A 24,582-nucleotide genomic window follows, 5' to 3' on the forward strand; every position below is an offset into this window, starting at 1 on the left:
ATGGCCCTTCTGCCCCATACATTCCTGAAAAAGTGCAAAAATGCCAGGGCTCTTAGGCACCAGGCTAAAGCTATAAACTAATACATTTCAGAATACAGGATGTATGAGAAAGAACTTAATAAACAAGGTAGTAATTAAAAAAACCCTTCCCCTGAAGAATGGCAGATACATGGATCTGACAGCACCACTAGTTCCACAGGGAGGGTTACAGGGGTCATCCACCAACTTACCAGGGGGTCATCATTGTGGCTTTCAGTCTCACCCAAGCTGGTCGGAGTTCACAACCCCTCAGAACCAGGAGGGCCAAACTCTATAACTTCCAGACCTTTCATCCCTGTTTCTCAGGTCTTCGGAACTGGTTTCATTGCCTCCTCCCTCAAAGTTGTTGTGGCGCTAAGGTTGGGTTTGCTGGGTCAGCATGCTGCATCTCGGTAACCTTCTTTCCCACATCTGAAGCACATTGTGGTCCTGGAGTGTGTTTTATGTGTGGGAGAGGTGGACTTGCCCCATCTGCCGGCCCTCCAGCATCATTCCTAGGTGAAGTCAATCTCCACTTCCTTCACCAACACATAGCAGTGTTGTAGAGTTTGTGGGCCCTGCATGAGATGCAGGTGTGGTAGACATTGTTGTTGAGGCCATCTTTGAAACAGTCAATGAGGATGTCTTTGGGCCATGTGCCTAACTCGCCTGCCAGCTCTTGGAACTCCTGTGTGTACATCAGAGATGGGATTCAGCTAGTTTGGGAGAACTGGTAGGTTTGTGTGCAGTTCAAAGAACTAACTGATCCCACCCCTCTCCCCTCCCCTCTCCTCCCCTCCCCTCCCAGGCACTCCTCGCCTTGGCCAGCCTCTCCTGAGGACATTTTGGCATCTCCGCACTCCTTTGTAGATGGTGGCCTGCAGGGGGGCGGGGCAGGGGGGCAGCCCTCCCTCCGTGGGTCTGGCCCAGTGTCCTTCCTCTTCCTCCTCCCAGCTGCTGCCGTTCCTGCACCTGAGCATTCCTGCACCTTCCTGGTCTGTGTCTGCCGCTTGGGTATGCCTTATGAGTTCATTGAGCAGTTCACCAAGTACGCCCTGCTGGTGCCTGCCACAGGTACACCCTTCCCAGCCTGCATGGACGACTGTGGCACTGCGCTGTGGAGCTTGTCCCACCTACCACCACCCAGATGCTCTTGCTTTCCCCAAGCATTTCTTTGCCTTGGATTTTCAGCTCCGTCGTGTTTCTCCATCTTGTTTCTCACCATTGTGCAGGGAAAGAAAAGTTTGTGGAACTAAAAAAAGTTCAATCAATCAATTCCAATTTCTTGCAAAAAAAAAAAAAAAAGATCTTGGAATTGATTGAATGAACTTTTTCTTTAGTCCCACAAACTTGTTTCCCAGCACATAACAGTGAGAAATGTGACAGAGAAACACAATGGAGCTGGAAATCAGGTAGGCAAAGAAATGCTTGGGCGAAGCGAGGGCATCTGGCCAGTCACTCTTCAGCAGTTGCCCAGGGCCACTGGAGGGAAGGATGGCATCTACCAGCACTTAAACACAGAGACATTCCAGCTCTGGCTGGGAAGGGGCAGCCAGAATGGGCGCTGCAGGCAGAACTTGGCGAGAAATGTGATGGAGCTGGAAATCAGGCAAATAAATGCTTGGGAAACTAGGGCACCTGGGTGGGTGTGGCCAGCTTCGCGACACTGCGCTGCAATGGAGAAATGGGCAACAGAGCAGCCAGAAGGAGGCTGCTTTTCCTCTTTCCCTGCTCCTTGTTTTCCCTCATGCCAGCCTCATGCCAGCCATGTCCATTGCAGCACAGCACCCAGGATCCAATTTGATAGCGAGGGGGGTGAAAAGGAGCAGCCAGTGTGAGAGAAGGAGGGCGCTTTTCCTCTTTCCCTGTTCCTCTTTGTGCCAGCCTCTACATTGCATTTCCTGCCCCAGAGTGTCAAGAGGCCCGGAGCATATCGTGAAATTCGGCCTCTTGTTACTCTGGGGCAGCAAAGTGCTGGTGGGGAAAAGTCACCCTGATGAGCCCAAAGGTGAGCTCTGTGGGACCTAAGAAGGGGCTGAGTCACCACTGAGGCCAGCCCTGGATGGGCAGGTCTTTCCCCCAATGGCCGAAATTCGCAATGCACTCTGGGACCTTCTCCTCCTTCTTGGCCTTAAATATACACACAGAGCAAACACGCACACACCTCATGGCACCACTGGGATTTGCCCATGCGCTGTCGCCTCGCAGAAGGTCATGGAGTGCATAGCAAAATTTGGCCAGTGGGGAGAGAAACCTGCCCATCCAGGGCCGGCCTCAGTGGTGACCCAGCCCCTTCTTTGGCACCAAGGAGCTCACCTTTTGTTGGGGCCTGCCAGCTGCCAGCAGAGCTGGCGGCAGACTCGGACGATCAGGAGGTTGAGGAGGAACTTGGGCCAGTTCTGATGGATGCTCTGCTTTGGAAGCAGAGATAGACCCAGGGCCATCCAACATTTCCCAGCCTCCGGAGAGGCAGCTGCCTTCGGAAGCTGAGATAAATGGGGATGGGGATGAAGAACAGCTGTGGCCTGTGTATGCGCAGAGCTGTTAGGAGATGAGAACAAGAAGGAGTCGACTCGGAAAGCAAAGCACATGTGGACGCTGAATGGCCCCTTCCTGACTGGGGAATAAATAGAAGGAAAGGGGAGTGATGGTTGTATGTGGTTGTAGGTTGCATTCTTACACATTCTCATTAGGGATAGTCCTCGACTTATGACCACAACTGAGCCAAAATTTCCATTGCTAAGCAAGATTTAAGTGAATTTTGCTCCGTTTTGTGATTTTGCTTGCCACCGTTAAGTGATGTTCAGTAGTAGTAAATAAATGGAGATTGTATTTTGTTGATGCCTTTGAGGTGAGTGGCTGGGAGGTGGGGCCAGGCGTGGTGAGGGATGTTGAGTTGGCCATGCCCACCCAGTCACATGACCACCTAGCCATGCCTACCCAGCTGGTCATTAGGGCAGAGAACTGGTTGTTAAATTATTTGAATCCCACCACTGGTGTACATGGCCACTGACCATCGCCCTTGGACGATGGCTCAGATCTTTATCCAGATCTGAGCCTTGTGCTTGGCCAGTGGATCCTCAAACCACTGGCGAAGGGCTGCCATAAAGCGGTCATAGTTCCACAGTTGGGAGGCATTGTTATTGTGGAGGGAGAGCATCCACTCAGCTGCTGCACCCTCCAGAGCCATGGTTACCCATCTTATTTGAGCTTCTCCAATCTCCAGTTTGGCTCCATACTCCTGCATGTAGTTCCAGACTTGCACCAGGAAAAATCCCAGTTGCTCATACTTAACCCATACTTAACCTCCAAGGCTGGGACCTTTGGGTTCTGGTGCCTTTGAGGAGCAGTCCATGCAGGTAGAATAGCTTGTGCAGCTTGGTCTGGGATGAACCAGGAACCTTGGGTAGCTGTCTGTACAACAGGTTCTTGGGCTCTTCAACTCCCCCTCACCTGTTGGGTTTCACATTGAAGTCCAGCTCCTCTCGCCATTCTGCCTCATCTCAAGCACAGTGTGGTCTAGTGGGGAAGTTGGCCATAGTTCCAGTTTCTTCCAGCTCAGTCCCATGGTTGGACATTGGATGCTTGGTCCCCATGGTAGACTGCTGTCTCCAGGTTGAGCATTAAAGCAGAGCTTGCCTAATGTCAGGGCTGCCTTTGTCCAATTTCTAGGAAAGAAAAATCTTGAGCTCCATAGAATTAGAGAAAAGTACTTTTATTAGGAATGAACCAAAAGCAAGAAATTCCATCCCTGGGGAAGCTCATGAAAACAGGCAAAGCATGCGAAAACAGCAACTTGAAACAAACTGTACAGCCCAACTCTCTTGTACCTAGGCAACCAGAGGGCTTCTGCATATCAACACTAGAAGAACTGACCTTGGAGAGATAAGCAAAGAGTAGTTGCAAAACTGCAATGAAAAATTCTTCATTGATCCCTCTCCCCTCTTCTATGGCAGCAAGAAGCAAGCTAGCTGACAGCAGACAAAACAGTAACAGTAACAGAGTTGGAAGGGACCTTGGAGGTCATCTAGTCCAACCCCCTGCTCATGCAGGAGACCTGTACTAGGGATTCGAACTGCCGAACTGCAATGGTTGACAAAAGGAAAATCTGCCACAGAGTAGATGTGGATGGAGGGCATATAAATTGAATTAATTAAATTAAATTAAATTAAATTTTAAAATCTGGATAATTTGGCACAATTCCAGATGGTTGGTCTTCCTATCTTCTATGTTCTATAAAATGCTTGTTATATATTAGAAAGTGCACAGCTACCCCCTAATTTAGATCTGCAGGTGTTTTCTTTCACACTGCCTTACATCTAATTCAGAAATACGGTAAACATAATAAAATACTGTTAGGTTGAATATAAATTCATAGCTCTTATATGACGTTTTCTACACTAGAATAATAGTTGAGTCAAACTTGCTGTAACTCATTTTTACAAGGTTCTATTGTAAACATTTGGAAGATATATGTCTCTTTCTAGTTTAAGTAAGTCATCTGTCAGTTTATATTAATGCATCTTTATCTATTGTGCTCTATTTCATACTGCTCCAAGAGATTTTTGCATGATTTCATATGACAGCATATATCCCACTATAGTAGAAAACTGACTTGAAATTCAACTACTCTTTTCCTCCTGTCCAACAGACCCTGAAATACAAAATAAAATTTTATATGAAGATGGAAATAATAACACATAATTGATTTTTCCAACTAGAGAAGTTCATGAACTAAGAGGATGTTGGGTTGGGTGGATTAATAATATATATCAAGACTTTTAAGAGGAAATTTCCAAGCCAGAAAACAACTCAGGAGAATGTATGAGTGATAATATACGATACATATGAAAATTATACGTTCTGTTAAACTTATTTATGAATATTTACTTCTTCTCTTCTGGTATTGACCTATTAAATTTTTAATCCAATTTCTGTTGATTTCATAGAATATTTCACTCATTATTAGATGTTGTAACTAACTAGCATTTATTCACATTTAGGTCATAAAGTGGTATCTGCTCCTTTTAATAATTTGTCAGCAATGTTCCCCATATTTTTTTAAATAATTTTTAGAGGATTTTCATGAAGAAGTATTTGTGTTAGGTATTTCTCCCGTTTAATTTTGCTCTTAGTTTTCCATGACACATCTGGAATGGTATATGAAATGATAAGCTTCACAAAGTAGACAACATGCTGAAAAAAAGTCAATAGAAAGACCATCAGTTTCTTACAATGAACAAGTATTATTGGAGGGGAAAAAACAGCAAAATTGATATGCCCCAGTTTAAAATTCTCTGATTAATGTGAAAGGTGTATCTTATAATTGTTTCTTATAATTCATTGTGATAGAAGGATCTGATCTCCAGACAAAAAAACAAAATGTACCCCACAGAGCAATTGTCTCAGCTCAACTGAAAAGGGAAATATTTTTTTATGCAGTGCTGCAGGATGATTTTTTTTAAAAAAGAGGTTAATTAGTTGGTAATTTCTGTTCCATTAATTCAGCACTTGATTACTAGTAAACTACTGGCATAGGGTGTGGGGGCATAGCATTCTAATGCCATCTCCTTAACATTAAAATTAGATTTGCTTTTTCCTTCTAAGTCATTACAAAAGTAATGAAAAGGCAACATCCCTATTCTATTTCCATCCCTATGCATTCTATTTGGAAATTAATTTTATCCTAAAAAATTATATGGAAGAACCATTGCCATTTTGTTAGGATAATACAACATAGGAAATATTTTTTAAAAATACAAATATCCTCATTGAACTTTTTTTTCACAAAGTGCATATACTGTATCATACATCTTTAAGAACAGGGAAGGTAAAATTAAATGATTTAAAGTCTTTTCATTTAAATAAAAAAATATCTTTGCAAATTTTTAGTATCCATTTTTAACTAAAGAGAGAACATAAAATTGATAGTGAGAATCAGAAAAGTATGGATGGAGTAATCTGGTTAAAAATGATAGTAAAACAAGATGAAGAGTTAATGATGTCAGAGATAATGCTTAAAGTATAGAATTGAATTTAGCGCCGATCAAAGTACAAGTGAATATTTCCATACATACATTCATGTCTGTTATAAATTGATATTAGAGTTGACATGTTTAATCCTACTTGCCATCTTTTATAATTATATTAAATAGAATCTGTACATCAGTAAGCGTGGGTAACGAATTGTTTGGAGACACCCTAATTGCAAGATTGTGTAGTGTTCCCTTAAATAACATGCTCTTATTAATAATTTTCACTGATAGTATATGGTAATCTATGATGGCTGGCAGAAGGAATAGGCTGTGATAGGTTCATACAAGGATAGAGAAAGTGAAACTGGATAGTTGTAAGAAATATAAAACAGATACTGACAGGGCTTTTAATACCAAATATTGGGGGGGGGGAGATTTAGAAATAAATATACTGACCTCCATCGCAAGGATGAATGCTAACTTGGCTGCAATAACATGCCAGTAATAAATATTATGTTCATATTGATGTTTATGTCCAGGAGGGTTTCGGAAATCTCGATATCTAACATAGTTAAAGAAAGTAATTCAAACAATTATTTCAAATGTCTCTGCAATAATGTACAAAGACCAGAAGGGGGAGCAAAAGATTCCTGTTGCTCTGGTTTTAAGGTAACACACTATATAAGTAAATGTAATCAGAATAAATTGCAACCAAATATACAACCATATCAGAGTTGCAGAATTTCATCATGCTACTATTATATTACTATGTAAGATAATAAAAATAGTGTTGAATTAAAAGACCTTGATTTTTTTTCTAGCAATTTTAATTTCCATTATTTTACACAGCCTAACAAGCAAAGGCATACTGATTTTGTTCCTATCTTTAATCAGGATATAGACTTGCCTGCATATTGTTAAATTGGCAAATACAGGAAGAACATGTGGCTTGCTTTCATTTCGGAAATCTGATACAGCAAAAATAGAAAGAGTATTGTTTATATATCCCTTCATGGTACAGCTACTGTGATCCCCGTAGGGTGGGACTGAAAATGACCAGAAGTAAACCAGGCGTGGAATCATATCCGATGTAAAAGCAATTATCATTGCCTATATTGAAAACAGGAATAAGAGAACATTCGCTTGCTGGGATGGTTAGCTATAGAAATCAAATAAATCAAATAAAAACAGACAGTCTAAATCTTCCTAAACAGAGATATACATAGATAAACATTATACAAATTATTTCTGTTCTTGGTAGAAGGGTAGAGTACAAATATAGAACTCCAATTTATTATTTCTACTGTCACAATAATACACAGCAAATACATAGTAATTGCTTTCAGGAAAATCTGTTATAACGTATTTCTTCTTTCTTTATGATTGTACCTCCTTCTTTATATCTCACCACTTTAAATTATTACAATGTATTCTATGAACCAACAGCATTTTCTAATTATTATTACTAATAATCTAACTAATTACTAATAATTTAATAATCTAAGAATAAATCTAATTTATTCTTTCTATTAAGCTTGCACTAACAATTTAGCTATACGTTTATTTAATACTCTAATATTCCTCACTGATGTCAGAATATACAAGCATTATCCCAAAAGTGCTTAGTCTGGAGGACTGGACTTCTTGTGTTTTCTTTGAAGACGTTTTGCTTCTCATCCAAGAAGCTTCTTCAGCTATGACAGGATAGTGGGGAATGGAAGGATTTATATTATATAATATTTAATAATATATAATATATATTCTTGGATGAGAAGTGAAACGTCTTCAAAGAAAAAACAGGAAGTCCAGTTGCCTTCCAGAATAAACACCTTTGGGACAGCCATGACCTGGATGACTGAGAATCTCTACTGACTCCCAAGCATTATCTTAGTCTGATGCAGTTTGTTTCAAAGCTGATTCCTTCAGGAATTAAATATTTTAAATTACATGTCAGCTTATGCCAATTAGCTGGAGGCCTACCATTTATATTAGTTTATATAATTTACAGAGAGCAATACAAAAAACTAAATTTGAATTAAATAATGCAAAGATCTGATTTTTCTCTACTTGTTTTTATCCCAAACATTTTTGAAAGATGGTGTTTGAATCTTGGTAAATAATTTAAAGAAGAAAAATGTTTAAAAGACTATTATCTCTCTTTAAAATGTAGATTATTTATATAGTTCCTTTGATGACATAAACTTTCAATGTCTTAATATCTATTCAAATCTGTATAATAAACCTGAGAATGTATCTTAGAAGCTTTTATATCACTGATCTACCACAATTTGAATTTTTTGCAACAAGAATGCAACAGTCATTCTCTGACTGACTGAATTTAAAAAAAAGATGATTTAACTATTTCTTTAATTTTAAGATGTATAAGTCTGTCCAACTCAGTCATTGTGAATCTGAGGGTACAGGATATAAGATATATGCAATAAATCAAAACGAAACAACATAACAATGAGCAGACAGTATACAGTATAAATACAAAATCTAAAATGGTGGCAAAGTGCACAGTAAACTGCCATGGGGCGGGGATGGGGGTGGGAACACTACTCAACTGGCCTTTAATGGCTGGGGGAACTACCAGGCCTAAAAGTAGGAAGTAGGAAGACTTGAGACTTGTATATTAGAGGGATAAATATAGAAATCATATTTTATGTTCCTATTATTGCTTTATCCAGTGGTGGGATTCAGCCAGTTCACACGGGTTTGGCAGAACCGATACCTAATTTTTTGTTGAGTTCGGCAAACCAGTTATGATAAATCTGTGTTTTCCAGAACACATCTGGTTTTCATTCAACTTCCTTCCAGGCGGGGAAAAAAAACCCTCCTCAAAAGTCCAAGAGAGGAGTGATGGAAACCAAATGGAGACGCGGCGTCTTCAATCATGTCACACAGGCAAAAACTACTGTGTTTGGGGGGATGTCTTACTTTACAGTAGGCAGCAGGGGTGGGGTGGGACCTGCGCATAAGGCAGCAGACCAGGGCCAAAGCACTGGCAAAGTGCCAAAGGGTTGGGCAGGGTGCTGAAGCAAGCGGGCATCCTGCCTGCAGCGCCATGGCAGCTGCCCCTTCCTGGCCAGAGCTGGAATGCCACCATGTTTAAATGCTAGTAGATGCCAGCCTTCCCTCTGCTGGAGAGAGACAGGCCTATTTCAACACCTGGTGCCCAGATGCCCTCGCTTCCCTCAAGCATTTCTTTGCTAACCTGATTTCCAGTTCCATCGTGTTTCTCTGTTGTGTTTCTCACCGTCATGTGCAGGGAAATAAAAGTATGTGGGACTAAAAAAACAGTTCAATCAATCAACTCCAACTTCTTGCAAAAAAAAAAAATCTCATGAAGTTGGAATTGATTGAACTTTTTTTTTTAGTCTCACAAACTTTGGTTTCCCTGCACACGACAGTGAGAAATGCGATGGAGAAACATGATGGAGCTAGAAATCAGGTTAGCAAAGAAATGCTTGGGGGAAGCGAGGGCATATGGGGTGCAGCCGAGCCAAGCGGGGATCTCTCTTAAATGAGAAAGCAGGGCAGGGAGCCAGGCTGCCTGCTGGAGGGAAATGCTGCCTCCCAGTCAGAGGCCAGGCCAAACATTTTGGCTACGCAGCAGAGCCCTGATCATCTTTCCCCTCCTGCCAGTACAAGGGCTGCTTTCTGCCTGGAGTGAGGGCCATACTTTACAGCCCTGGGCCTGGCATGGCTTGGCAGCCTGGCCTCTTTCCTGGCCTCTCTGGAAGTGGGGAAATCCAGGCCCCACACTCCTTTGCTAGAATGATTCCTGCACGCCCATCCTGGCCTGGGTGTTATGATTTAACACCCGCCTCATATGGTTGTGATCAGTCTTTCCTCTGCCTGCTAACTCAGGAAAGAATTATCAGGCAGAGGAAGGCAGGGGGCAGCTGACACTCACCACTCATTTGTTGCGTTTCCCCGGGAGCCGCCCCGCCTGCCCCATGCCCAGCTGGTCATGGCCCACTTGCAAATGAGATGGGTGAGCCCGATAAAGAGCCAGATCAGGTTTCCGATCCTTGGGGCCTTCTCCATCCACCAAGATTTGAAGAGTTGTTCTTCAAACTCCCACCCTCCCCGGGCCTGCAGAGTGGCCAGGTGCCTGCCACCATTCAGGTTGCAAGATCGTGGGTACAGAAAGGACACAGACAGTGACTTAGTAACAGCTTTTTATTAGCTCCAGTACAGCAATGGAAAAGCCTAGCCGCAGCAGCCCCTTTTAAAGGGAGCTGTCCGCAGCTTCAGCCACTGACGTTCCTCTAAATCTTCTGCGTCTTTTATTTAATTCTAATTGGTCCGTTTGAATGGTCATTCAATACTCAACACCCCTCCCCAACCAATCCTGGAGTCTTTCAAGACACGTAGGCACGTAAGTAGGCGGGCCATCTAGGGGTGCGACTGGACCTGCACAGTTCAGTTGTTCCAGCACTCTTGGAGTGAGAGGTCAAGTTCTGTGTCTCTCCTGGAGGCGCCTCTGGAACTCTCTCAAACTCTGTTGCTGCTGGCGGTGTGGACTTATTCTGTTGGGTGTTCCTTCCGTCTCCCCCCAGCTGGAACGGTGGACTGTCGCAGTCATTGGTGACTCCCTCCTGGACTTCAGATAAGTGTTCGCTGTCCTCTGGTGGGTTTGAGAGTCGTTCTTGTTGTTCGCTTGGTGGTGTTTGGTGTAGGGCTGGTCTGTTTCTGTGTGGTTTTCTGCTCTCCTCCCCTGAGTCTCTACTTGTGTTTCATGGTCTTTCCTGACTAGTCGGGCCCTGAGTTGATCTATATGTCTCTTCCAATTTCACCCATCTTCTGTTTCTAACCTGTAGGATAGGGGCCCTGTGATTTGTATTATCTTTGTGGGGATCCATAAGGGGTTTCTGCTGAAATTTTTAGCGTATACCTTATCCCCTACTATGAACTGTCTAATTTTGCTGGTCGAATCGACTGGTTTCTCTGTACTGTAATGGGGGTGCAGTGGGATTGTAGCTTTCTCCCCATTAGCAGCTCCACGGGTTTCTGTGTGTGGTGGCACCTGATGTAATGTGTTGTATGGTCAATAGCTTATCTATCCTCGCTTGTATGTCCCCTGATCCCAGTCTGGCTAAGGCTTCCTTCGTTGTTCTCACCATCCTTTCAGCCAAACCATTTTTGGATGGTTTCCCTGGGGCAGATAGCACATGTCGGATGCCCTGGCTGGCTAAAAACATCTTGTATTGTTCCAATTTTAGTATATGTGCTGCCGAAGCAAGCACGCTGGCTAAAAACATCTTGAACTGGTTCGCCATGAACTGGGGTCCATTGTCCAAAACTATCAGGTCGGGTAGTGTGTTGCAAACAGTTTCCGCAAGACCCTGATGACCGCCTCCGATGTTGTTGATGTCATTAATTGTACCTCTAACCATTTAGAGTAGGCATCAACTATGATCAGGAACATGATCAGGCATGGCCTGGCAAAATCTATGTGTATCTGGGACCATGGTGTCCTGGGATTCTCCCAGTCATGTGTGGGCGTGGCGTGTGGTGCTGGCCGGGATTCCTGACATGGTGTGCAAGTCGATACCCAAGTCTCTATTTCTTTATCCATCCCTGGCCACCAGACATAGCTTCTTGCTAATGACTTCATCTTTACTATCCCAGGGTGTCCCTCATGCAACAGGTCTAGCACATCATTCCTTAATGCTTTTGGGATGACTACTCTATCCCCCCACAATAGACACCCCTTTAATCCTGATAGTTCTGTTTGTCTCGTTTTGAACGGTTTGAACTCCATGTCTATGATAGTCCCAGGCCATCCCTTCCATACCCAGTTCAAAACGCACGCCAGCATCCCGTCCTTAGCTGTTGCTCTTGTGATGTCCCTAGCCAAGATCTGGGTGTTCTCCATGGTTTCTATCAGCAGGGTGGTTGTGGCTGGTGCCAGGTCTTCCACTGGTTCTGGAAGCGGGCATCTGCTGAGTGCGTCGGCGTGGTCGATGGTCTTCCCGGGTTTGTATTGTAGCTGGTAGTCATATACCGCGAGGAACTCAGTCCACCTTAGCATTCTTGGTGGCAGAATGGGGTTGTCGGCTTGTCTCCCACGATGATTCCCAGGAGCGGTTTGTGGTCGATAATGAGTTCGAATTTTCTCCCATACAGGTACTCGTGGAATCTTTTTATGCCAGATACTGCGGCTAATGCTTCTTTATCTAGCTGGCTGTAATTTCTTTCTGGCTTCGACAGTGTTCGTGAGTAGAATGCGATGGGGGCTTCTCTGCCATTGGGCATGCAATGGCTCAGTACAGGTCCTATGCCGAATGGGGAGGCATCGCAAGTTAATCTTAGAGGCAAGGTCCCGCTGTACTGTACTAATACTCTGTCCGAAGTTAAAAGTCACTTTATTTGTTCGAATGCGTTCTTTTCCGTCTTCCCCCATGTCCACTCCGTCCTCTTATCCAGTAGCCGGTGCAGGGGCTCTGCAATCGTGGCTTTCTGCGGCAGGAAAATATTGTAGAAGTTCAATAACCCCAGAAACGCCTGCAATTCTGTTTTGTTTGTTGGGGTTGGAGCTTCTCTGATGGCCTTTAATTTTCCTAAGGTGGGTCGTATTCCCGCCCCATCGATTAAATACCCCAGGAATTCAACTTGTGTTTGGGCTAGCTGACACTTGTCCCTTTTCACCTTCAGCCCCACTTCCTGGAACCAGGTCAGCACCGCCCTTAATCGTTGCTGTAATTGCTCCCAATCTTTGGCTGAGATTAATACGTTGTCAAAATAGTGGACGACTCCTTCAATTCCCTGAAGCAACCGTTCCATGAGACTTTGAAAAAGTCCTGGAGCTACGCTTACTCCAAACTGCAAACGCTTGCACTTGAACACCCCTCGGTGCGTGACTATTGCCTGTGCTTCTGCCTTGGCATCGTCCACGGGTAATTGTTGGTATGCCTGGGCCAAATCCAGCTTCGCAAATATTTTTCCTTGCCCCAGGGAGTGTAAGAGATGCTGTACCACGGGTACTGGGTAGGCGCTCTGCTGCAACGCCCTATTTAGGGTGCTCTTATAGTCTCCGCAGAGGCGCACTGACCCATCTGGCTTTGTGGGGGTGACAATGGGTGTTTCCCACTTAGCATGGTCCGTTGGCTCCAGTACCCCTTGGGCAACGAGTTTGTCCAGTTGCTCATCTATCTTGGGCCGTAGAGCAAAAGGAACACTCCTGGGTTTAATTCTGACAGAGGCTACCTGGGGATCTAGGTTGAACGATATTGGGGACCCCATGTACTTGCCTAATTTGCCATCAAAGACATCCGTGAATTCTCTCATCAGCTCCTCTTCCCAGCCGTCGTCTTCAATCCAATTGACCCCGGTTACTGCTAGTCCCAAAGGCTTGAACCACTCCAGACCTAATAGGCTGGGTCTGTCCTGGTCCACTATGGTGAGAGGCAGTTTCCTCGGAAGCCTTTGAATCTTATGTTGAACTGTCCAATGCCCAGGACTGGAATCCGGTTGCCTTGGTAATCTTTTAGCGTGATTCTTTGATGTTTGAGTGCACTGGTCGTGAGGCTGGGAATTAGTTGCTTTATGGTGGCCCAGGATACCATGGAGAGGCACGACCCTGAGTTGACTTCCATTTTGCAGGGTCTCCCCTCGATGCCGCCATCTTCTTAGACTTTCCCGCGCTCTCGTGTCTGACTATTATTGTTTGATGGGTCTCCGCTCTTTCTGATCCATAGTCCTCACTCCTGCGCCTTCTCCCAAATGGCTGTTTCCGGGCTCCTGTCTGGAACTGTCTGGCTCGTGGCTGAGGGCCGGTTTGTTTGGTCCTGCGTGAGGCTGGCTGGGATGCCCTGCAAGCTCTTGCTATGTGCCTTTTACAATCGCATCTCTGGCAGATTGCGTCTCGGAACCTGCACTCTGATCTTGGGTGATTCCCTTCGCAGCCTGCACACCGCAGTTCCCTCTTTCCTTTCCCTTGTTTCTTCTCTTTGCGGTCTGAGCAGAGGTGATGGACTTCATCTCCTTCGTCTTCTTCTGATTGGGTCTCTACCTCCTCGTAGTGGATGGCGGCTTTTTCCTTCCCTTGCAGCCCCTTGTTCATTTTCTTCATGGCGGCTGCAGATTTCTGGGATGCCTCAGTCGCCATTGCTTCTTCCAAAGCCTCTTGAAATGTTATTTTTGGCCTTGTAAGTAAACGGCTTTGTAATGTGAGGTCCCTCAGGCCCAGTACAAGACGGTCCCTCATAGCTTCGTCCATGTTTAGGAATTCGCAAGTGGTGGCTATCTCACGCAATGTGGCCACGAACTCGCTTATTGATTCCCCTTCCTTCTAGTCCCTCCGGTAGAACTCGTTTCTTCTTACCAGGGATGAAGCTTGTGGTGCATAGTGGGCTCTCAGAATGTTCTGCAGGGTCAGCCAGGTCATCGTTCTCAGCTCTGCCGGTGATGCTAGCGCTTTTGCCATCTTAAAAACGGTGGCTCCGCAGTGGGTGAGGAAGAGTGCCCTCTTTCTCTGTTCCGATAAGCTCAGCAAGTCGTTTGCCTCGAGGAACATGTGGAATCTCTCCATGTACGATTCCCAGTATTCTCCAGCCAGGTTGAATGGTGCGGGCGGCATGATCGAAGACATCTTCTGGCCGTTGCTTCTGGTGGCCAGCGATTGCTTTGGGGAGCTTAGTGACTTAGTATCCGATTGTCCTCCTGAAATCCCACCTTCATCGCCAGTGCAAGATCGTGGGCAGAGAAAGGACACAGACAGTGACTTAGTAACAGCTCTTTATTAGCTCCAGTACAGCAATGGAAAAGCCTAGCCGCAGCAGCCCCTTTTAAAGGGAGCTGTCCACAGCTTCAGCCACTGACTTTCCTCTAAATCTCCCGCTTCTTTTATTTAATTCTAATTGGTCCGTTTGAATGGTCATTCAATACTCAACACAGGTGTTGGAAGAGGAATGCTGAGGGGGAGAGTGGAAGGGGCTCTGGCCCTGTCTGCACAAGCCCACACCTCCTGAGGGCATCCACTGGTGGGGGCTCCTCGATGGACCCTTTCTGGCAGGGCTTGCCCAGTTTCCCTCCTCGCTCCCACGAGAACCGGTTGTTAAATTATTTGAATCCCACCACTGGCTCTAGCTCTGTATAAATATTTTAGGAAAACAGCAGGATATTCATTTAACTGATCCAAGTCATGACAGATTTATTTATTTAATAAAATTATATGCCACCCATCTCACCTAGAAGTGACTTTAGGAGACTTACAAATAGATAAAAGTCTTTCACAAATTTTGCCCCATCTAAGCATAAAAAATTATTTCACTATTTGAGGAAACTTAATCTGGATATAGTCTGTCTTCAAGAAACACATATTAAGAAACAAGACAAGAAATATTTGATAAATAAACAATTAGAAGAATTTATATCAGCTGGTATAAAAAAGATTAATGGGGTTGTTTTATATATAAAATCCCAATTCAAACCTAAGCTACTTATAGCAGATGGACATGGTAGATTTGTAGCAGTGGAAATAGAATTTAATGAGATAAAATCAATAGTAGTGGGCGTGTACAGGCCAAATGATGATAGAAGCAATTTTTTTGATCATTTAATGGATCAGTTACTGCCTTTCTTGTATGGAAACTGGCTTATGTTGGGGGATTGGAATGGAGTGACTACACCAGCTTTGGATAGAACATCAATTAAAGGGGTTAACCCCTCACAGGGTAAATTATCTAAAACCTTCTTTGAGATGATGGGTAATCTAGCACTAATAGATTCATGGAGATAAAAAAAATGGAAATGCCAGAAAATATACATTCTTCTCTGAAAGACATAAATCTTTTTCAAGGATTGACATGATATGGATATCTAAAAATCACACAAGTAAAATTTTGACATTCTGGACATTCTGCCTAAACCTTTCTCGGACCATAATCCTGTGCTTTTGGTTTTAAAATGAAAGTGCTCGAGTTTCAGATGGAGATTAAATGAAGCTATTCTACAAAAGGAAAGGACTGTAAAAGACTGTAAAAAGAAACAACAGGAATACTTTGAGAATAATTTGGGAAAAGGGACAAGCTTAACAACAGTATGGGATGCAGTAAAGCGTTTATGAGGGGCTATTTTATACAGTACAATCACTTAGAGAAGAAAATATCCCAGGAAAAGATGCAAAGGATATTGAACGAAATTAGACAGATAAAAATTCAATTGCAAAAAGTCTTTTGCAAATTTATTAACCAATCATCAATTTTGTGTTTGTAATGGATACACTAAGTATGTTGGTGTTGTTATCCTGTGTGATATTTCAGGCAATCATTTTAAATATGAATAAAAGATATAAGGAGCTATCCTTGGATTTCAGTAGTTCTAAAATCTTGGTATATTACACACTTTATGTGGATTTTTTTCTTCCTTTTTCCCCCCGTTCATCATATCTAATTCTCAGAGACTCCTTCCAGTTTTCTTGACAAGATTTTTCAGAACTGTTTAGCCATTGCCTCTTTCCTAGGGCTAGGAGTGAATGACTGGTCCAAGGCATCTTTGTGTCTAAGGCAGGAGTAGAATTCTAGACTGATGTCATAACCACTACACCAAATTGGCTCTCATTTCTGTGGAATGCCTATGGGTATATCTACAAAGTATTTTTAAAATATAATACAATGCTTATTAATTTTCTGAAAGAATCTTTAGTTCACTATTAAAGTAGGGAAATTTGAGTTTTGAACTCTTGAATCTATACTTATATCCTGTGACAATATCTTTAACACTCTCATCTGTTTATGTGTCCTCAGACTCAATAGGGGCACAAACATGCCAAAACCGGTCTAAATATCTAGCTGACTCTGCAACCAACTATTATAATTTGCCAATACATACAGAAAGACCTGCTTGAAGCAGTTATTTAGCAGGATAAATAGGTCTCCAAATTCCTAGTCTGAAACCAGAGTTAATTATCAATTAACCTTGATAATTTGCTTTCTCTCAAGCACCTTGCACCCCATATATCTCTGTGCCCAGGAAATTATTTAGGAGAGCTTCTAGTATGTCTCTTTCAAGGCATCCAGATGGTCTCTTGAAATAATAGGTATCCAATCACTTTTCTCTGCTAGCTGCAATCTTTCCTGGTCACAGTATTTCATGCTCTAATAGCTTCCTGTCTAGATAAATTCAATATGCTGCATATGGAATTGCATTTGAGCATGACAAAAGGCTACAGACAACTGTCAGGAATAGTTATTAAACTACCATTTCTAACAAATTCATGCAGTGAAAAGAACTAAACATGAATTTAACAGAGGAGATTGATGGTTCTTAATAATGGGATTATTTTTCACTCTCTTACACCAATAATAGACTAGATAAAGGTAGTTTGGGGTTTTGATTTTAAATATTTGGCTAAATAAGTATCCTCAGATTCTAGTGCAGAGTTAGTGATTGTGCTGCCTACTGAAACCTGTTTGTAGTGCGCTCAGCTTTTACATTTGTGATAAGTCAGATATTACAAAGGCACCTTAGGTCTCTCATGGTTCTTAATCAAAAGATAACACATGAAAACACTTGATCCAGACTATTTGTCCAGTATTTGGGGGAAGATGACTGAAAATTCTGTTAATTGCATATGATGTTTTTTGAACATCTACTAACTGATGTTGTCCTGAATTATTTGTTAGATTTAAATCTCATATTTTTGCTACCAGTAAGATCTCCTTCATTTTATTTCTAGGGTCTCCTTTATTTTATTACTAAAAAATATTTCTGTGAAATGCATTGGAGGGAGGGAGGGAGGGAGGGAGGGAGGGAGGGAGGGAGGGAGAGAGAGAGAGAGAGAGAGAGAGAGAGAGAGAGAGAGAGAGAGAGAGAGAGAGACTGAGGTCCAAGTTATGCTATGAGTTTTGGTGGCTGAAGGTGAGCCAGAATCTGAGTCTCTCCAGTCCAACTACTGTTTAATCATGGTATGGTTTTTATAATATTTAACAATTGAATTATTAAAAAGTACAATTGTTGTAATGTTTATAAGCAGGTAATTATTGTTGTAAAATGTACTTACATTGGTTATCACAGCCAGAATGGCTATTCCTTGCATGATAGGTTGCCATGCCCCTATATGTTGGGCTTTTTGGGAAACCATGCGTCTATACTGTGTGGTAATCTTCCAAGCATCCACATGAATTTCCAATAAATTGTTAATAAGGGCCAGAAGGGGTGCCAACGGGAATGATGACACAAATAATGTTACAAATCCAAATTGTATAACTAGAAATAATAAATATAGTATTATAATGTTGATGAAACAGTAGTGCTTTATCTGTTTTCAAATCTCACATTTGAAGGATATTGCAAAATCTCCATTCCCACTCCACTCTGAGGCCAGCCAGAGATGGTATTTGCTGGTTCTCCAAACTGCTCAAAATTTCCGCTACCAGTTCTCCAGAACCTGTCAGAACCTGCTGAATAGCACTCCTGATTCTAGGTTTATTCAATCATTTTCAGTATCTTATTCAATAAATTTCCAACATGTTATTCAATATTTCAACAAAAGAATATATACATTATTAATGTGGTGATTGTCTGTCTGTCTGTCCGTTCTATCTGTCTGTCTGTCTATCTATCTATCTATCTATCTATCTATCTATCTATCTATCTATCCATCCATCCATCCATCCATCCATCCATCCATCCATCCATCATCACATATACAGTGCATTCAGAAAGTATTCAGATTCCCTTCACTTCTGTCATTTTGTTATGCTACAGCCTAATTCTACAGTTGAAATTCATTTTTTTCTCATTAATCGACACTCAGTACCCCATAATGACAAATTAAAAACAGAATTTTGGAAATGTCTGTAAATTTATTAAAAAGAAAAAAACTGAAACGTTTGCAAGAACATTTGAAATTTAGCTCAAGTGCCTCCCATTTCTCTTGTTAGTTGCTGACATGTTTCTATGCTTTGATTGGAGTCAACCTGTGGTAAATTAAATTGATTGGACATGATTTGGAAAGGCACACACCTCTCTATAGAAAGCCTCACAGTTGACAATGCATACTGTAGCAGAGCAAAAGCCATGAGGTCAAAGGAACTGCCTGCAGAGTTCAGAGAAAGGATTATTGCAAGGCACAGCTCTGAGGAAGGCTACAATAAAAATTCTGCTGCACTAAAAGTTCCTAAGAGCACAGTGGCTTCCATAATTCTCAAGTGGAAGAAGTTTGGCACAACCAGGACTCTTCCAAGAGCTGGTCACCCTGTCAAACTGAGCAATTGGGGGAGAAGGACCTTAGGAAGAAAGGTGATCAGGAACCCAATGGTCACTCTGACTGAGCTCCAGTGATCCTGTATGGAGATGGGACAGAGTTCCAGGGCAACCATCACTGCAGCCCTCCACTGATCTGAGCTTTATGGTAGAGTGGCTAGATGGAAGCCTCTCCTCAGTGCAAAACACATGAAAGCCTGCTTGGAGTTTGTAAAAAAGCACCTGAAGGACTCTCAGACTGTGGGGAGCAAGATTCTCTGATCCGATGAAACCAAGATTGAACAGTTTGGCCTCAATTCTAAACATTATGTTTGGAGGAAACCGGGCACCACTTATCACCTGCCCAATATCATTCCAACAGTGAAGCATGGTGGTGGTATGCAGCAGGGACTGGAAGATTGATCAGGGTTGAGGGAAAGCTGAATGGAGCAAGGCACATAGCCAAGACAACATAGGAGAGATTTAGGGATAACTCTTAATGACTTGAACCCTACTGAACATCTTTGGAGGATACTGAAAATGGCTGTCCACCGATGGTCGTCATCCAACCTGACTGAGCTTGAAAGGATTTGCAAGAAAGAATGGCAGAAAATCCTCCAATCCAGGTGTGCAAAGCTTGTCATGTCATACCCAAAAAGACTCAAGGCTGTAATTGCTGCTAATGGTGCTTCAACTAAGTACTGAGTGAAGGTCTGAGTACTTATGCCAATGTGATATTTTTATTTTATCTCTTTAATAAATTTACAGACATTTCTAAAATTCTGTTTTTGCTTTGTCATTATGGGGTACTGAGTGTAGATTAATGAAAAAAAAAGAATTTCAACAACTATAGAATCAGGCTTCATCTTGACAAAAGTGAAGAGAGGGTTGAATACTTTCTGAATGCAGTATGTATGTGCGTATACACACACACACACACACACACACACACACACACTGTGGTGGTGCAGTGGTTAGAATGCAATACTGCAGGCTACTTCTGCTGACTCCTGGCTGCCTGCAATTTGGCAGTTCAAATCTCACCAGGCTCAAGGTTGAATCAGCCTTCCAACCTTCCAAGGTGGGTAAAATGAGGACCCAGATTGTTGGGGGCAATATCCTGACTTGGTAAACTGCTTAGAGAGAGCTATAAAGCACTGTGAAGCAGTATGTAAGTCTAAGTGCTATTGATTTTATTTATATACAGTATAAAAACATATCTCCTCTATATAGAGGAGGGTTATTAAAGATATTGGAAGAACTGAAATGTGCACATATTATGTTTATCAGAAAACGTGCATTAGTATCTCTTTATAGAAATGAATATACTTTTGGGCTAATATGGACTTCTGCTCTCACCAACGTTTTTTAAAAAAACCATAGGTGATAACCAGGATGGTCTTCCCATTTTTACAGTATATTAAAGCCCTTTGCATAGCCAAAAATAAGAAAAATTGGTGTACTAAAGTTGAATTAGAAAGTATGAGCATCTGTTCAGAGAGAGATAAGCATGAAAGGACTTTGTATTTAAGACATACAGAAGCCTTTTTAATACTAAAGTCTATGATTCAACCAAAATTCCAGCATAAATTTACACATTCATTTTACATATAATTTAAGCATAGCTCTTTGCATTAGGCCTCCATACCTGTGTAGGCATGCACACATGTACATGAGGTATACACACATTTTTTTCCTTTTCCTCTATTTTGTATTAATTATTTAACAGAATCTGTGAAGCAAATTTTGATCCAATATATAACATGACAAGAAGAAATAAAATGATTAGTCGGCTTACCCATTTCGAGGTATTCATAAAACAATCCAAGTTTGCCAATGGCCTGCAAATGGTAGTCCTGCTCCCAGCGAGGAACAATAGTTTTGGATCGTGTAGCTGAGCGGCATCTCCCAACCAGATTTTTAAGCCACCTGTACATTTGGAGAATCAGCAAGATTTATTCTAGCTGCTAGAGTAGAGGTGTAACATTTGAACTCTATCAGCATTTCTTTGTTGCTCCCAAAGTTCCGCAAAACAGTAGAGCTAAACATTTCAATTTTTTCCCACACTGGGAGGATTTAATCCATCTAATTCAAATTGAAAAAATAAAACAATCCATTTATAATTTCTATGTTCAACATCATCCCAAATCACCCCAAATTAGCTATCAACTCTGGGCTGCAAAACTTCAGACGACCTCAAAATGATAACAATAATTTATGGTTTTCTGTATCTCTTTATTTTTTATTTATTTTATTATTTTTATTTGTTATTATATTTATTTTTTATTTGTCAAGCATATATAAGATAACAGGTAAAAGTATAAACATAATTTGAATACATGAAAAGATTAAGAGTAAAAAGGAACATTAGGACAGGGACGGTAGGCATGCTGGTGCACTTATGCACGCCCCTTATAGACCTCTTAGGAATGGGGTGAGGTCAACAGGAGACAGTTTAAGGTTAAAGTTTTGGGGGTTTGGGGAAGAAATCCCCAAACCCCCAAAAAGTCAGGTAGTGTATTCCAGGCATTGACCACTCTGTTACTGAAGTCATATTTTCTGCAATCGAGTTTGGAGCAGTTTACCTTAAGTTTGTATCTATTGTGTGCTGTTGTGGTTGAAGCTGAAGTAGTCATTGACAGGTAGGATATTGTGGCAGATAATTTTATGTACTACACTTAGGTCACACTGAAATTGGCATAGTTCTAAGTTGTCTAAGTCCAAAATTTGAAGTCTGGTGGCATAAGGTATTTTATTGCGGGTAGAGGAATGAAGGACTCTTCTCGTAAAATATCTCTGGACTCTCTCAATTGTATTTATGTCCAATATGCAGTGCGGGTTCCAGACAGATGAGCTGTATTCAAGAATTGGTCTAGCAAATATTTTGTATGCTCTAGTTACCAGAGAAAAAGCTACCCTAACCCTAACCCTAACCTAAGATTAGGTTAACAATTCTTAATGCCTTTTTGGCAATGTTGTTACAGTGGGCTTTGGCACTTAGATCTTTAGAAATGAGTACTCCAAAGTCCTTGACAGAGTGAGGGTCATCTACAAGGTCATGTTCATCTAATTTGTATTTTATGTTTTGATTTTTTTTTTGCCAATGTGCAAGACAGAGCATTTGTTGGTTGAGATTTGAAGTTGCCACTTGTTAGACCAATCTGACACATAGTCAAGGTCTTTTTGAAAGGTAGTTGCATTGTCGGTGGTGTTGAATAGTTTAACATCATCAGCGAAGAGAATGCAGTTGCTTTTAATATGATCGCAAAGGTCATTTATGTAAAGTATGAAGAGAGTTGTACCTAAAACACTGCCTTGGGGAACACCACTATTAACAGGTACAGGATTTGATAGAGTGCTTCCTATTTTAACCACTTATTGTCTGTTTGACAGAAAGGCAGTTATCCATTCATGTAGGAGTCCAGAAATGCCATAGGATTTTAGTTTTAGAAGTAATTTGTTGTGTACCACTGAATCAAAGGCTTTACAGAAGTCTATGTAAATTGCGTCTATTGCTCTGCCCTGATCAAGATGTGTAGTCCATACGTTTTTGCAATGTAGTAGTTGTAGATTACAGGATAATTTTTTTCTGAAACCAAATTGTTTGTTGGAGAGTAGGTTGTTTGTCTTTAGGTGGAGGGTAATAGATTGGTTAATGATTGATTCCATGATTTTGCAAGTGATGCAACATAAAGAGATTGGTCTGTAATTTTCAACTAGGCTAGCATCTCCCTTTTTGAAGATAGGGATGATCATGGCTTGTGAACCACAAGCAATGGTAGGGCAAGAAGTTGGTACTGAAAGATTTTTCAAAAATTATGCTTAGAGGTTTTGCGATTGCAGTGGAAAGCTTTTTTAAGAAGTATGCACATAGTCCACCAGGTCCAATAGATAGAGATGGTTTTAGGTAGCGTAGTGCCTTTTCAACGTTGTCTTCGGTAAAATCAATATGTATAAGATCACCGTAATCATTGTAATTATCTGAATTACGACTGGGAAATATTGGGTATGTGTTGTTGCTGTTTACAAAGACTGAGCCGAAGAACGTGTTAAAGAGATTGGCTTTAATGGTTTCGTCAATACAGTCTTCGTCGTTTGGTCCTTTTAGGGGTGGGATGGATCTCGAGTCTTTAAGTTTGTTGTTTACAAAATTATAGAAGGCAGGGGTGGATTTTGTGCATAGGTGGTTTTCCTCTTGCTTGATGTGATAATTGGTGCATTCAGTCATTATTTGTTGGCATAAGTTTTTGTAGCGGTTTTTTAAGCTAGCTACGTAGTTAGCTTTGTTTTTCTGGATTGTAGTTTCCTTATTGTTATTGGTAGTTTATTTTTTCTGGTTTTGGGGGATATTAGTGGTATGTAAAGTTTAATGATTCTTTTGACTTCGTGCAAGATAATGTTGTAATGGTCGTCAGCAGTATTACAGCCAATGAATAGACTTTGCCAATCAAGAGATCAGAGTTCATTGTTTTTGAGATCGTAGTTGGCTTTTTTAAAGCTATAACTGGGAATCCCATTATTATGATGATTTTTGTGAGGGCATAAATTGAGACAAAAGTCAATCATACTGTGGTCGCTGTTGGAGAATGGTTCTTTTATTTGTAGTCCATAAATTGAGTTTAAACTGTTGCAGAAGATGAGATCAAGGCAGTTGTTGAGTCTAATGTTGTTAGTTACTAGTTGATCAAGTCCCAGATTAGTTATAGTATTGTACAGGGTCAGGGGTGGGTTCTACTTACCTTTACCACTGGTTCGCAACAGGATCACGCGCAGATTGCTGATGATGACATCCGGGGCAGTGGGCGGGACCTCCCGCCAGTTTTACTACCAGTTCTTGTGAAACTGGGGGCAAACCATCACTGTACAGGGTTGCATGTATAGGTTCAGTTGTACATTCATTTAGGATCCAATTAATAAGTGTAAATTAAGGTCACCAAGAAAGATTATAGGGTGTGTGCAGGAGGCTGCTTATATTGGTAGTGAAGTTAACTAGTTCAAATTTGCAATGTCGTAATCTGGGGCTCTGTAACATAGTAAGAACCGAAATGTGGTATTTAAGGACAGGTCACAGACGATGGTTTCAGGAAGAGCAAGTTCTTGTGTAACTTGAATATTTTTTACATGTAGGTACTTTTTGTAGACTCTTTGTTGCCATCTAGGTTACCTGAATTTGGGGGGCCCAGTGAGAGAGCCCTAACTTAGCTCAAATTGAGTTATAAATTTAGTTGACTTAAGATAAGTACAAGATATAGAACTAGTACTAATTTTTAAAAAATCCTTTAATTCTCTTTATTTATTTCTTTTCTGAGTATTTCTTAGATCGTCACTGTTTTTCTGAGCATTTGACAATTAAATCTATTTTACTGATAAAGCTCTGTTTCTTAATTCAGGG

At 41.6% G+C, this 24,582-nt stretch overlaps 1 protein-coding gene across 3 annotated transcripts in view; it reads right to left on the reverse strand.

Annotated features, from left to right (window-relative positions):
- Nucleotides 1–3,717: 3,717 nt before the first annotated feature.
- Nucleotides 3,718–24,582, reverse strand: part of ANO6 (anoctamin 6) — a 125,892-nt gene continuing 105,027 nt past the window's right edge. The window contains exons 16-20 of one of the 3 annotated variants that reach the window (XM_060694706.1): nt 20,989–21,119; nt 18,007–18,212; nt 6,901–7,103; nt 6,450–6,555; nt 3,718–5,214 (exon numbers count right to left, since the gene is read on the reverse strand). In XM_060694706.1, the coding sequence (XP_060550689.1) occupies nt 5,080–5,214; nt 6,450–6,555; nt 6,901–7,103; nt 18,007–18,212; nt 20,989–21,119 (781 nt within the window). In that variant the 3' untranslated portion in view covers nt 3,718–5,079. The remainder of the gene's footprint in view (nt 5,215–6,449; nt 6,556–6,900; nt 7,104–18,006; nt 18,213–20,988; nt 21,120–24,582) is intronic. The other 2 variants (XR_015728755.1, XR_009623261.2) reach the window with 2 other exon arrangements.

Source organism: Pantherophis guttatus, chromosome 7 (assembly GCF_059756535.1).
Source record: "Pantherophis guttatus breed Tessera chromosome 7, ASM5975653v1, whole genome shotgun sequence".
Taxonomy (NCBI): domain Eukaryota; kingdom Metazoa; phylum Chordata; class Lepidosauria; order Squamata; family Colubridae; genus Pantherophis; species Pantherophis guttatus.